This window comes from Lactuca sativa, chromosome 5 (assembly GCF_002870075.4).
Source record: "Lactuca sativa cultivar Salinas chromosome 5, Lsat_Salinas_v11, whole genome shotgun sequence".
Lineage (NCBI taxonomy): Eukaryota > Viridiplantae > Streptophyta > Magnoliopsida > Asterales > Asteraceae > Lactuca > Lactuca sativa.
This window is the reverse complement of record NC_056627.2, coordinates 245,966,094-245,981,759: the sequence shown is the minus strand read 5'-3', so window position 1 is coordinate 245,981,759 and position 15,666 is coordinate 245,966,094. Positions and strand designations below refer to the sequence as shown.

The 15,666-nt window shown below is 31.1% G+C and overlaps 2 protein-coding genes across 2 annotated transcripts; one reads left to right on the top strand and one right to left on the bottom strand.

Annotated features, from left to right (window-relative positions):
- The first annotated feature begins 8,151 nt into the window (after window positions 1-8,151).
- On the top strand, window positions 8,152-10,753 carry LOC111908682 (syntaxin-43). The gene is made up of 8 exons (XM_023904482.3): window positions 8,152-8,636; window positions 8,962-9,238; window positions 9,348-9,437; window positions 9,580-9,660; window positions 9,767-9,844; window positions 9,946-10,011; window positions 10,108-10,188; window positions 10,411-10,753. The coding sequence occupies exons 1-8, from the start codon at window positions 8,443-8,445 to the stop codon at window positions 10,516-10,518; spliced, it is 975 nt and encodes a 324-aa protein (XP_023760250.1). The 5' UTR covers window positions 8,152-8,442; the 3' UTR covers window positions 10,519-10,753.
- A 770-nt stretch (window positions 10,754-11,523) lies between these two features.
- LOC111908724 (importin subunit alpha-1a) lies at window positions 11,524-14,648 on the bottom strand. The gene is made up of 11 exons (XM_023904530.2): window positions 14,216-14,648; window positions 13,786-13,882; window positions 13,622-13,713; window positions 13,403-13,534; window positions 13,131-13,316; window positions 12,893-13,056; window positions 12,721-12,799; window positions 12,520-12,648; window positions 12,316-12,443; window positions 11,819-12,214; window positions 11,524-11,727 (listed from the first exon to the last, which is right to left on the bottom strand). Exons 1-10 carry the CDS (start codon window positions 14,423-14,425, stop codon window positions 11,830-11,832), a joined length of 1,602 nt encoding a protein of 533 aa, XP_023760298.1. The 5' UTR covers window positions 14,426-14,648; the 3' UTR covers window positions 11,524-11,727; window positions 11,819-11,829.
- Window positions 14,649-15,666: the final 1,018 nt, after the last annotated feature.

The following is a 15,666-nucleotide window of genomic DNA, read 5'->3' as shown; positions in this document are numbered from 1 at the left end:
AGGTTCTAAGCAGTTGAAAGTGCTCATGCCAAATACTGTAATGATGTTATCTTCGAGTGATCCGCTTCCCTGTGTTTTAAGTACTGCAGAGGTTATGTTTGCTCCAGTCGTATTTGTACAAACCATCCGAATCCCTTTTGCAGTAAGAGCATATGCCTGGATTGATAACATCAACTATTATGAAATGTAACATGCATACAATCTAAGAGCAAGTTAAAAACAAAAAAAATGTTCCAAATGGAGCTACATGGTGTTTAAAGCAATTCTGATTATGATAAGGAGAAGCTCCAAGAGAGATTAGCAAAACTTTCTGGTGGTGTTGCTGTTTTAAAGGTACGATTCTTATTTTTGTTTTATTTCTAAATAATTTTATTATGTAAATGATGTGTTGTTGTGATTGGTCAGATTGGAGGAGCGAGTGAAGCTGAAGTTGGTGAGAAGAAGGGTAGATTTACTGATGCTCTAAATGTCATGCTGGAATCCTGATTGCATGAATTCATGGGATTCAATCTCATTGAGTTTCTACTATTGAGTATATGTGGGAGTGAAAAGCAAGGGGTAGTTTTGGTATTTATGATTAGGTGGGATGACATAAGTTCTTAGAAGGAAAAGTCATTCTCCATTTTGTTTTTAAACAATTTCTTTATAAATAATAACTCGCTTTTGTTGACATCAACATAATGAAAAGTCATTCTCGCTGAAAACCGTGGCGGATGGTCAGGTGCTTTTACACTCGGTAAGTTCGTTTTTCTAAATTCTTATAGTTTTTTTAATCTGAATTTGTTTTTTAATGCTATAGAACTCGGTTAATTCCCGGGCTTTGAGAATTCCATTCCCGTGGTTGGTCTTTAATGAGAAGATCAAAGTGAACTCTGTTTTTCTCCTGGATACGACTGTTGTTTCCGATTTTGTCCTGCTACTGTCTGGTGGAAGCATCTCAAAAGGCGATATAATGAGTCTATTACCTTTTCTTACTCCATTCCTTTTTGATTCCATTCCATTTCATGATATGAAACATGATGGGCACTTGAAAATGTTGGGAGGATACTTGGAGTTCTTCATGGAACCTTCATTGGCTGAACTGTATCACAACTTAAGAAAAGATCTCGATGAGTTATTCCAGTATAAAGTAAGTAATGTATCCTCTCTTATTCATTATTACTAAAATAATGATCTGGAACACTTATTGTATAAAACTATACATAATCGGTGTGTTTTATTATGATTACAATAGTAATCTGAGTTTTTTGAATAAAGCAGTTTTTTGATACTTCTGTTTACGGTAGTGGGTTTCCACGTGCAGCTGATGAAAGACCATCACCATTGGTATGTATAGCTTGAGTGCATCTGTGGCTTAATCTTAATAATAGTTCAGTTTTATATAATCTTATTGTCAAGTTTGTTTAGTAAGCTTAAGAAGAGTAAACATGGTATCCTTATCTCAGTTGCAGTCAAACCACAAGCTTCCAGGGCCACTTCAGTTGCTGAGACATTTTCTGAATTCAAACACCTTCTTTCTTGTGTATAAGTTCTATTAGAAGACAAACATATTTTTGATCCCTTTGAGATTTATCCATTTGTCTACTATTGGAATGATTATTTTTATGACATTAACAAGTGCAATGTATTATATTTTCTATTATGAGACATTAAATGGAAATTTAATTTGAAAATCAGTAAATCTATAAATAATTTTTTTTAAACATTTAAAATTATGATACGCAAAAATGTGTGTCATCTTCATTTATGACATGGCCTTTCTTGACAGGGTCTTTCTTGATAGCATTGCGTGTCATTAACACGCGCGTCGTAAGGTTACGACACGCGAATGCGTGTCGTCTTCTTTTATGACAGGGCCTTTGTTGATACGCATTGCGTGTCGTAAACGCGCGTCGCAATTGCGCGTCGTAAATGAGCGTCGTAAATGCGCGTCGTCTCTCTTTATGATAGGGCCTTCCTTGACACGCATTTGCGCGTCGTCTGAGCCCTTTATGACGCGCAATGAGCGTCGTAAAAGACTGTTTTTCTAGTAGTGTGGGCTTAGGATATAACCGAACATTTCTTGAAAACTTGAGGGTTTTTACGGAATTAACCATATTTTATTTTGTATTATGAGACTTTTAATGTGTTATTTAATTTGAAAATTAGTAAATCTATTAAAAATATATAATTTTAAAAACATTTAAAATTATGACACGTAAAAATGTGTGCCGTCTTCCTTTATGACAGGGGCTTCCTTGATGCGTATTGCGTGTCATAAACACGTGCGTCGTAAGGTTACGACACACATTTTCGCATTGTGTGTCATAGTTGCGCGTTGTAAATGCACGTCGTCTTTTGTTATGATAGGGTCTTCCTTGACACACATTTACGCGTCGTCTGAGTGTTTTACGACACGCATTGCGCGTCGTCTGAGTGTTTTACAACACGCGTTGCGCGTCGTAAAAGGTTGTTTTTCTAGTAGTGTTTTTTACTTTCTATTACGGTCATGTATCTTTATTTCAGCAAAGGAAATAATCAAAGTACTTTCGTGAGTCGACGCACGATTGTTATATATATATATATATATATATATATATATATATATATATATATATATATATATATATATATATATATATATACACTAGTGGTGTGCCCGCGCAAAGCAACGACGACAAATAGTTTCCGAACGCTGATTAATTTATTTCGGTGAATAGTTTCCTTGCGGCTATCAGATCAAACTATAAAAACCTTTAAGTATAACCAAGTTACAATATTGATAATTCTTTCATTTTTACAATCCTCAGACGTTGATAAATCCATTTATGCATCACTCTCTTGCAATTTGCAATTAATCACTCATTCATAATGCTAACTTCTAATAACCGTAACATCTTAACTTGTTTCAGAACTTTAACCGGCTTGGTGGGTTGTTGTGTTGTAATAATTCAATCTGATTTTTTATTTTCAATCTATTTTAAGTTGTTTTTGTAGTCTTGAAATCAATTTAATTTATAAAGTTAACGTAAATGTTTATCCATTTATTATAGTATTTTACTTTTATTTTTTTTTTATCAATGTGCTTTTCAATTTTTTTTATGATTACTTCTCCGGAAAATCCTATGTTGTGATGATAACCACTAACAACGTATCTCACCCGCATTTAAAATTTTCTACCTACTAAATATACAAACACCATGATAGAATGGTTTTAGTTTGATACCAATTATTGATTTTAAAATGCTTTGTTTTCTTAAAAAAAAAATTGTTTATAAATAATCGGAGATCATTTAATTGATTGAAGAGTATGGTTTGATTTAATTTATGTTTTAATGGGGGAAGGTCAAGATATCAGGGCGTGATTGGGGAATAAAGAAAGAAAGTCATTTAATTGATGGAAGAGTATGGTTTGATTTAATTTATGAAACATTAATGTTTAATGTGATTAATTTCTGAAACGGAAATGTAATATGTGTATTGAAAGGTAAACATAAATCGTTTGTACATGATGTAGTATCTAAAATGCTTTATATATATATATATATATATATATATATATATATATATATATATATATATATATATATATAAAATGATTTTTACTTGTATAGTATGTATGATACCTCTTAAATTTCAAGAAATATCTAAAATGCTTTTTACTTATATATATATATATATATATATATATATATATATATATATATATATATATATATATATATATATATATATATATATATATATATATATATATATATATATATATATATATATAGGCGTAGGTTATTCTATTCTAATTAATTATTGTGTGGATGTAGGAATGATTGTGAGTCAATCATTTTACTTATTTTAAGAAAGTGATTAATACATATTATTAAATTAAAGATAATTGAAAAATACCATCTAATTTTATTCTAAGGGTATTTTAGTCAATTAACGTAAATTTAAAAAATGAATATTGCAGATTTTAGGGAATAATTAATTTTCTAAACTTTAAAAATCGGACTTTTTGAATAATAAATATAAAGATTCGGACATTCTACAAGAATGTCTTTATCATTATCTTGAAAACAAAACATTAAATTCTGACAAACTCATATAAACATATATTATCAAGATTAATAATTTTTAATGAATACAAATTCAATATGAAAAGAATTTTAATATCTTAAAATCAGTAATTACATTCATTATTAACAAATATAATTATAAACATGCATAAATGACATTCATTCTGAAAGAACACAAGGAATAATTGTTAGCAATTATATTTATTCTTAAAGAATACAACTGAGAATGGTTAAAAATCAAATAAAAACATTGAAATCTAAGTAAAATACAACTATGAATATAAATTACATTTATTTTGAAATTGTTGATTATCTCCAGAACATTCTTGAAATTGTTGTAAGAATCATCCTCTCCTTCTTGAAAGACTGCATCTTCTACCAGAATCCAAAATACACTTGATCTTCTTCCAGAATCCAAAATACATTTGATCTTCTTTTTGAATCCAAAATACACTTTTGAGAAAAACTATTTTGCAAGCTCATTTGATTCCAACCGAAATAGAAAAAGTCCACATCAGTTGATCTTCTTTAAGAATCCTGAACAAGTGAACCAATTTGTTTGTAATTAGAAGATTAGAGCTAACGAATTATTTATATACATATAAATACATTCTGATGGAATATATTTATACCAGACATTCTGATAGAATACACTACATACCGACTGATAGAATAGACGTGTCCATTCATACCTTGATATATGGATCTTGCAATTTCTTATTACAGAAAAAGAAAACCATGAAAAGTTACTACAACTGCAAAAAGGAATACCTTAAGATAGCAAGAAAGTGTATGACAATCCTTAAAACCAAATTCATAAATTACAAGCAAAATTTTCTAAAATATATGCATATCATATTTATTTTGTCATAAGAATCTAATCAAATGATCTGATTCTAACGGAATCAACAAGTAAATAGTCTAAATATGATGGATGAATACATACACTTCCTCGAGTATGGGTAAAACTTTTCCTAGTTATTCTTTAAAAGCTCTACAATAATATTGACTTATTCATATATTATGTTAATTATTTCAAATAAAATAAAATAAAATAAAACTAATCCTTTTTGTCAAATTGAACCAAAAACACCAAAATCAATAAAAATTAATTAATATTATACACTTCCACATCACATTCACAATTACTTTTCATGAAACAGTAAACTAAATAACCAATTACTCTTCATGAAACAGTGACTTGTGAATTGAATTAGAAAACAATTATCTACATGTTTGAGGGAAACAACAATTGATATTAAATTACATTTCAAGATTTTTAAAACAGAAAAAATGATGCATTTGTGTTTAGGAATAAAACAAATAATTAATTGACCTTTGTTGATGTTCCTCTGTTGCCTATTACCAATAAATCCACCGTCCAAATGAAATTAATTCACGAAATCACTGATGAGATATGGCCCAACATACGATGCAACAACATTTGTAATAGCGAAAAGGGCATTGATTGCTACTTTCTTTCTTGTAAAATGATAAATCGATTTGTAAATTGATGAGTTTTGTGCTAAGCATTTGTTGAAGGATTCAGAGGTAAAACTACCGGAATCTATTAAATCAACATCCGGGACTTCATCTTGGTCGCCTTTGAAGCCTTCGTATTTTCCCCCTCGTCGCCTTCGTTCATCAGTCCACACAAGGGTAGATGGCGATTAGGGTTGGATTGATAAGATGATGTTGGTGAGATGTGGCACATTGATTAGTTGTTGGGGTTTTTGGAGAAAAACGGGCATAGATATAGACGAAAAGAAATTAGGTTAAAAGTCAATAAATCAATACCATGATTATAGGAAGTATTTATGGAAGTTATTAATCAAATTACCAAATTACCTTTATTTATTTAATTAATTATTTAATTTTGATTGGTTCATATTTATTCCTACATCCACACAATAATTAGTTAGAATACCTGAACATCTCTCTCTCTTTATATATATATATATATATATATATATATATATATATATATATATATATATATATATATATATATATATATATAATCGCATGTATTGTGTGAATGTGTGACTAAGTTTTAGCCTTTAGATTAAAAAAAATAAAAGTATATGATATTTGGATACATGTTACTAACATGGACTAGCAATTACTCTATAATTACACTTAATTAATTATAAAGGCAAATATTAAATTTTATGAAGAGAGAGAAATGAAAATTACTTATATATTAGGCAACTAATTACATCAAATTAATTAATAAAAATCAAATCAAATGTTATATTTTATTTAATACATTCAAATATATGTTTTTAGCATTCGACGTAATGAAACATATATGACCATATATTTTCAATCTTTCATTCTTATAGAATACGATTTCTTTCAAATATTTTTTTTTATAATTAAAATTCTTTAAGAATATTACGACATAAAAGAAGAAATATACACCAACTTATTTATTGTATTCTTTATGAATATGTAACCATTCTTAACGAATACGCACAATTTATAATTTTAACTAATATTCTTTAAGAATCTATAATCATTCTTAAAGACTACCTACAAAATTTATACTATATACTACTATTCTTTAAGAATCTGTAATTGTTCTTAAAGAAATTTTATTTGTTTTTTTATGGTTTTTGGATGTCTTTATTTTTACCTTTTTATGTTAACCAATAAATCATTCAATTAAAAGTTTTATTTTCCTCCTATAAACAAGAAAGAGAAAAGTTACACCATTTGGTACCAAGATTATATATTCTTTATTAGAAAAAAAGTTTATATTAAAAAAAACAACATTTCCGATGATACACTTCACAAAAGATTGAGCATACTTGAACTCACCCTGTTCTATTTTTTTTGTAGGTATGAAGATATTTGGGATTGAACATTTTAAAAAATTAGTATAATTAAGGACATAAAGTTAATTCGGTAAGTTGAATGCTACATATTATTGCTTTGTTTTTTTACTCAGTAAAAACAAATACACATATATATGATTTTAAATATATATTATTGCTTTGTTACAATTTGTAAGTTTGTCCTCGGTGGCCAACTTATGGTTCAAAATGGTTTTATATTTTCATAAGAATTTGTATATCTTTGACTATTTCCCTTATACACTATATATTTGTTTATTATCTATTTTTTTGTAACGTTTCATTTTAATGGCTTATTAATTGATTCATTTATTCACCATAATTATTTATTGATAAAGTTATTATTATTTTCTTATATAATAATTGGTCACACGTTAATACAATATTTAATGATTATATATGATCCTAACTCTCTCTCTCTCTCTCTCTCTCTCTCTCTCTCTCTATATATATATATATATATATATATATATATATATATATATATATATATATATATATATATATAAGGTTCATGTTATTTTCTTTTGTGGTTTTAATTTGTTCACTTAAACACTTAAAAACAATTTATTTATTTTTATATTTTAAATTTTAATTAAATATAGAAAATTATGATACAAATATAAAAATTAAAATCTATTATTTTTAAATTGTTTTTAAATTCTCTTTAATAAATAAAAGTCTTTTTCCCACTTGTCGCACTCTCATTCAATTTGACAAATGTCATCTTGTGGTTATTTTGAATTAATTTTTTTTCCACATATCATTTTATGAAATTTTCTACTTTATTAAATTCCACATAATATTTTAATATAATACATTATAATAAATGTAGTAATAAATGGCTATTAATTTCACTAATAAACTTACATTTTAATTACAAAATTCCCAAAATTAAAGTTTATTAATTTTTTTCTTTATTTAAATGGTTTGTTTAAATTTAAAAGATAAAAAAACACTTTCACTATAATAAATCATTATTTTTCTTTTAAATTCAAAATTTTCAAATATTTTGACATTTATATTTAATTTTTTTTTTTAAATTAACTTATATAATAAATGGATCTCAGAACTAGTTTTGTTATAAAAATTGATACAAAACATAATTAACATTTAATGATCATCATATTTTTTATTTTATTGATCCATTTAAAAACAATTTAAAAATAATGATCATCGTATCATTAAATGTGTTATGTTTTGTATCGATTTTTATAACAAAACATAACGAAACAGCAAATGAGTTTATGACGAGGTGTGCGTTTCCTTACAACCGAAGTATCATGTAAAACATAATTGAAGACAATTTCTCCATAATTTCATCACTATTCGCTCGTCACCACCTCTTGATTTTTTCAACAATCACTTACGTACCAAGGAATTTTGTTCTCTGATCACTAATAAGATCATCACAATTCACCCTTATGTTATTGTTCATCGACTGTGATGCTTATTGGAATCGTGGGATTTGAGGACAGTTTTTTCGTATGCATTGAACTACTCATCGTTTTCAGGGAGGCTTTTTTTCTTCAATGGCGACAAGGAATCGGACATTTCTTTTTAGGAGGTATAGAGACGCATTAAAGAGCGTTAGGGTTCCGTCAGGTTGTCCTGCGGTTTCCTCTAGCTCCGATGGTGGTTCGGTGATTGAAATGGCTGACGGTTCTCTGCTTAAGCAAAATCGTTCTTACGCTCCTCTTAGCACAGAGGATCCCGGAACTTCCTCGTATGTCGTTCGCGCCTTATTTGCTTTTCTGACACTTTATGAAATATGAAATATCTAAGCTATGGCTTATATTTTGAGCTTCAAATTTCGGAACAGAATTGACTTTCTTGTGTGCTTGCACATCAGATGTATACATTTCTGCTTATTACCTTCAAAATTGTTACTCTCATGTGCTTGTAAACCCCATTTGAGCAATTTGTCTTTATTTTTGTGTAAAAAAGCCTACATATTGGAATAAGTCTTGTTCCCATTAAGCCCATTAAGTAAAAGCTTACTCTATTAAGCAAGCAGCACTTTAGTGAAGTTATGTTGTCCTTTTTTGCAGGGTGGGGACACCAATGGTGGGTCTCCCTCCAGCTTGGGTTGATGTATCTGAAGAAATAGCAGCAAACATTCGAGTTGCAAGGTCAAAAATGGCAGAGCTATCAAAAGCTCATGTGAAGGCTTTGATGCCCTCATTTGGGGATGGTAGGGAAGATCAGCACAGGATTGAAGCGCTTACACATGAAGTAACTGATCTTTTAAAAAAATCAGAGAAGAGATTAAGAAAATTATCTGGTGCTGGATGTGCTGAGGATTCAACTGTCAGGAAAAACGTGCAGGTATAATATAAAGTTAACTTTCATAGTGGATTTGAAGTTTTTATTTTAAATTTTTAATCAACTGAGCTGCATGTGAAATGAAACCATGTATGTTATGGTTTTATGGCAGCGATCTTTAGCCACTGATCTTCAAAGTCTTTCAATGGAACTTCGAAGGAATCAATCGACATATCTGAAACGCCTTCAGCAGCAGAAAGAGGTTTGCCCTAATTATTCTCTTTTAATTATTGATTATTGGAATCCAGGAACAAATGGAATGAAAAATTAAGTTGTTTGTTTTGTGTGGTGGAATGGAAAATATGATTCCTTCAGTTGAATAATATGTGGGCTTTTTCATGTAGGGTTCAGATGGGGTTGATCTAGAAATGAAATTAAATGGAAAGCATTCTTCTATAAGCGAGGATGATGGTTATGATGATTTGGTATGTTCAATATTTTCCTTGTTGCATTAATCTAGTTATCTAGGGTTTTAATTTCACAGATTCTACAATCCTTTACCTCTAAACAGGTTGAAAATTATTTATCTAGGGTTTTAACAAACATCAAATGGCCAAATTGAAGAAAAGTGAGGCTTTCACAACCGAAAGGGACAGAGAGATTCAACAAGTAGGTGCAAGACATTTGTGTTTATGTTTTGTTCATTCTATTAAGTTGCTATTTTTGCATTTAGCTTACACTCTCTCTCTCTCTTTCTCTCTCCTCCACAGGTGGCAGCATCAGTGAACGAACTCGCACAGATCATGAAGGATCTTTCTGTCCTTGTAATTGACCAGGTCAAAGCCAATAGTTTTTTTTTATTATTATATAATTTGCCGTATAAAGGCACAATGTTTATACTAACAAGACTTTTTTTTTTTTTGGCAAAGCAGGGAACAATCATCGACCGAATAGATTACAATATTCAAAATGTTGCAGTAACTGTGGATGAAGGACTTAAACAGCTACAAAAAGTTTGTCTCTATCCTTCATTTCACCTTATAAACTGCTTCTTTCTACATTAAGTAAATAAGGAAACTCAAACACCCATATTATATATATATATATATATATATATATATATATATATATATATATATATATAGAGAGAGAGAGAGAGAGAGAGAGAGCTTAGTGGATTAAGTCAAAAAGAAGCAAGAGGTACTAGAGTTGTGATGTTGGTAAGAAATTTGCAGGCGGAGAGAAACCAGAAACAAGGCGGAATGGTGATGTGTGCTACAGTGCTTGTCGTCATGTGTTTCATAATGTTGCTTCTTTTAATCCTCAAGGCGATTCTCTTCTGATGGGAGATCCCCATTCGTACATACATACATACATATAGTTCATCTGATTTATTTTTACACAAGGGTCACGTTGGTGTGTATAATTGGGTTAAAGTTGCTTTCATTGTATAGAGAGAATTTTATGTTATCAACTATTTCCCCTAAGAAAGGTTTTGTAGTTTCAGATGAAATAAGGTTTGATATTCAAATGTAGAGTTTACTAAAACAGTGATTTATAATTCAAGACGATCAATCATTCTCATGTGTCATCATTTATAGAAACTTACTCATACCTATACCTATAACAGGTGTATGCCAAGTTGCAGATCAATCCAAAAAAAAAGGTTGTATTATAAATTGGAAAAAAAAGTACTATAAAATATTGTTTCATAAATATCGGTAAGCTGATTTAGTTATGACTTGTAAGTTAAAAAATCTCGGGATAATCACAAAAATTTATCACGTGATTATATATAGGTAACATATGAAATGACCCTTTTATGGTCATGGATTTATTATTTATATTTCGAATGATGGACTGAAAAATAAGTTGGAAAACATATCAAAAACCCAACAAACAAATCCAAAGTTTCAAAATATTATCATAAATAAAAAGGTGCCATTTAGTTGAAAACTAGCAACCATTTCGGATTTACAAGAATAAAGAAATTCATGACAAGACATTTCAGGAAAGGAATAAGATATGGTTCATTTACATTATTAATTCTCCATAACCACGTGGTTTTTTTTGTGATTATCCAAAAATCTAGCATGTCTAACATAAAATAATAAAAAAAGTAGCACAGTTAAAATAATATTAAAGATTAATGGCATAGGTATTGTTAGCCACACTAATTACAAGTTATTAGGCAGAAAGAAGTTCCAAAGCCATAATAAAGACAGCGATAAAGCTAAAGCTGTCAACAGAAACTAGAATCTTGACTAGTACTGTAGTACATATAGGGAAATAAATGGTAGTAATTCTCAAGTAAGTGGCAAATAAGAAATACAAAGCAAAAACGGGACTAAATCCATAAATCGCAACGTCAAATAATCAAAGAGAAATATAACTACTTTACATCATAATTCATCAAGACACCAATCATCACTGCTAAGATATTGATTCTTAACAGTTAAACATAAACCCTCAAAAGTCAAAACTATAATAAAGCTAGACCACCACCCAGGTCAAAAAAAGAGCCCTACTTCACTTCAGAAAGGAGGAATCACCTGAAAGAATGGAAAGAAACATCAAACAAAAATAAGAATAAAAACAGCAAAGTATGAGACCAAATATGCATATTTATATTTATATACATACCTTCACTTGAATCAGTTGAAGGTAAATCCACCAGAGGGAACAGAAACATCAGCACCTCCAAAATGGAAAGCAGCAGCCTGAGGCTGAGGGGTTGCTTCGCCAGGTGGCATAACATCATCCTCTTCATCCAACCAATACGTCTCAAGAAGCTTCACTGCTTTCTCATATATCTCATTGTTATCATGACTCTGTAAATTCTCTATCTTCTCCAACCCTTCAGCATCATCAATCATTTGCGCATAAACATTTACATCCCCAGATTGCCCCAAATTCTTTTCAGCTTCACCAACCTTTAAAATGTTCTCAAGCCCCTCTAAACACACTGTCACTATTCGTGGGTCCGGACAGATCAGCAGGTCACACAAAGGTTTGATACACCCCTCGCTAACTAAATACCTGCAAAACACTCATCATTTTATACTAATATCTAGAACAACAGTACTAATCATAAAAGAAATTCAACAACCTCATTACAAAAAAAAAAAAAAAATTCTCACTTAATTTGGTCGTGGGTTCCACCAGAAGTAGCATTTGAGATGGCCCATGCAGCCTCTTTCTTGATGTCAAATTCAGCATTTTGAAGCAAAAGAACAAGCGGACCAATGATATTTGCTTCAATCACTATCTGTAAAAAAGATACACATACAAGTCAATAATGCAAAGCTAATTAATATATATACTTAAATCTGGACAAAATTTACCTGAATCTGCTCCTTGTTGCCAGCTGTGATGTTTGATATAGTCCAACAAGCTTCCTTCTTAATGCTCTTTTTGTGATTACCATTCAACAGGTTCAGAAGACAAGGTAATGCTTGAAGATTGATTATATACTGCAAACCCATTGCAGAGTGTCAAATCATAATATTCTTCAAAAAAAAATATATTCCAAAATAAATGCTTACCTGAGTTTGCATATCATCTCCAGTAACAATGTTCCCAACTGTACGAAGAGCAGGGATAAGCACACTTGGAGATGCGCGACTGAAGATACATAAATATATATAGCAGAATGTTAGAAAATCAAAAAAGGATTGAAAAGATTCTAACTTTATAAAAAACAAACACCAGACTCACTTCAGTAGCTCAACCAATCTTGGACATACATTTGCTTCAATAACAGCTTGGATTTTATCATTGGTGCCATCAGAAAGATATGAAAGTGCCCAACAAGCATCTGTCAAGACTTCATCGTCTTCTGAACGAATAAGTTGCTGTAGAGCTGGAAGTGCAGGTTTCGTCTGTCAAATTCAAAACAAACCAAAAAGAGTGATCAGGGTTTATGGTTTTAGGTTTAGGGTTTTGAGAGACTAACCTGATCAAAAGAAGGCTGTGGTTTGCCCCTACAAAAATTGGAAAGTGTCCAAGTGGCATTTCGCAACATAGATAGCTTAGCATGTGCGTTTAACTGAGAAAGTAAAGAAATCAAAGCTCCTTGTCCAAGTACAAGGTCACGACATTTAGGGGAATCACCAGCTACATTCCCTAGCGCCCATACAGCCTACCATGTTCAGAGTAACAGAGAATCAGAAATCAAATTGAGTAGATAGAAATAGAATATAAAAAAGTTAAAAACAAGTAACATACCTGCTCCCTAACATCATCACTGGGAGATGCAAGAAGTTTCACAAATATCGGGACAGCTCCATGATCAATCACCACCTTTGTGTGTTCAGATGTTCCAGACGCAATATTAGTCAAAGCCCAAGCAGCCTCAAACTATAGAATACAGGAAGTGTATATTGTTATTATCCAGGAGAGATGAAATTCTTGTTTGTATTTCTGTTTTATGATGTTCTATTTAACCTGTAGTTGGGGGAAATCCTCCCTCACAAGGAACTCAACAAAGCGAGGAACAACACCAGATTGAATAACTTCTTCAATTGGAGGGCTGCGTTCTGATTAAGATATTGTAATAGAATTAGCAATGTAGGAACAGTATACTGAGATTAAAATGATAATGGTATTACCTATTGATAAGAGTTTACGAAATTGAGTAGTGGCCTCAAGCTGCATGTTGTTATCATTAGAGAGAACTCCAGCAACCATTGCAGGGAGATTTTCCAACTGCAGTTTGAACAATCACAATTAAATTCAGCGCTTACATCAAGACCTCATACTAGTACATAAAAATATCTTCCATATGAAATCTGTATAGGGTACACTCAGAAAGTAATGATGCTACAAAAAAAAAAAAAAATCCTATACCGACACAACTAAAACCATGTCATTCAGCCATGTTTATCGGCGTGGAGTATATGACGATCGAGCTACAGTTACCAAAAGCAAAACAAACAGAAAACCCTAAAATTCCAGACACAACACAACAGAGTCACGAAACTACAACGTAAAGCCAGAAAAAATTGCATACAATACGACCGTATTACAAAATGTATATACCTTCTTTTCGGCGGCGGAAGCAGACTGAACGGGCATGGCGAACTGGCCAGCAGTGACTTCGCGTCTCTTCTTCTGCAAACTTTCTTCTCTCCGGTTCTTACGGATCTCAACCATGTTGTCTTCTCGCCTCCGGCGCCCTTCCTCGGCATCAACCGCCACCTTGTATCGGTTCCGGCGAACCTCCGTTCTGGCGCTAGGTCTCAGCGACATCGTTACAGTTCCTAGCGAGAAAGAGAATACCCTAGAAAGCGGTTAAGGGACTAGAGATTCTATGTCTGTAAATCTAATACCAGGTATTCAGTATCGATCAATTGTAGAGCGACACCGACTATAAAGAGCGAGTGAGGGTTTTGTGTTTTCCGCCCCGGGAGAGAAATAGAGGAAGAGATACGGGCGGGCCAAAAAGAAAGCTTTATTCGTAGGGTTTTTTTCAAATTTTGAATCAACAAACTACCATTACTCTGGTTAAGGGTGTTAGAAAGCTAAAAAATAGATTGGTTATTGTTTATTGTTTAATCCTACCGCAATAAGTAAATTTAAGTGTTTGGATATGAATCTTTAAAAATTAGTTTATTGTGGTAGGAATAAGCTAAATAAACCGATTTTAATAAGCAAGGGGAATGCTTATTGTTTATTTGTTCTTTTACTCATATAAGTTGTTTTGTTTGTCAAACACTTAAAATACTTATTGTTTATTGTTTATTCCCACCGCAATAAGATAATTCAAACACATTTTAAAAAAGTGTTTATTCTCACCGCAATAAACAAATAAGTAATAAGTTAATAAGCAAAAAACTATTTATCCAAACACCCCTATAAACTTAAAGGAAAATAGCATTGTAATGTTGTGAAATTCAGAATAAATCTACATCTACCTTTTCTAATAAACAAAATCAAAATTTGCCACTTGTCCATTTTCTAAATCCTTAGTTTTCCAAGTGGCTTCTTACTATCCCATAAATCTTTGCGACACTTATGATATCAAGTTTCAAATGCTTCCCCTATATCCCTGCTACGTCCCATATAGTCACCCACATTTAGGGATTTAATTTATTTGACTTCGCTACAACCATTTTTGAAATTCACATGATGGAGTCCTATTACATTTTTCTTCTCTCATGATCTTCTTCCTTATTGTCGCAATGAAGATTCAACCATTCCATGGACAGGAGCAAGGTGTTCGACGACATTGGGACCATAATAAAGGATGGCTTATTTACTTCATCCAATTTCAAGTTAGTTATCAAACTTTCTTCCTCTTACTATATAGTTCTAAAAGCTTGTAAATTTTCGATTTTGATTTCTTATGTGTATCTGCGTGTGTGTGATTGTGTTTCTTGCAAACTTCTATTTGAAAACATAACTTCACTTTAATTATTGAAGTGATTTATCTTGATTATTGGTTTGTAGGCCTTCTTTTAACTTGTAACCCTTCGTGGATGTTTATTATT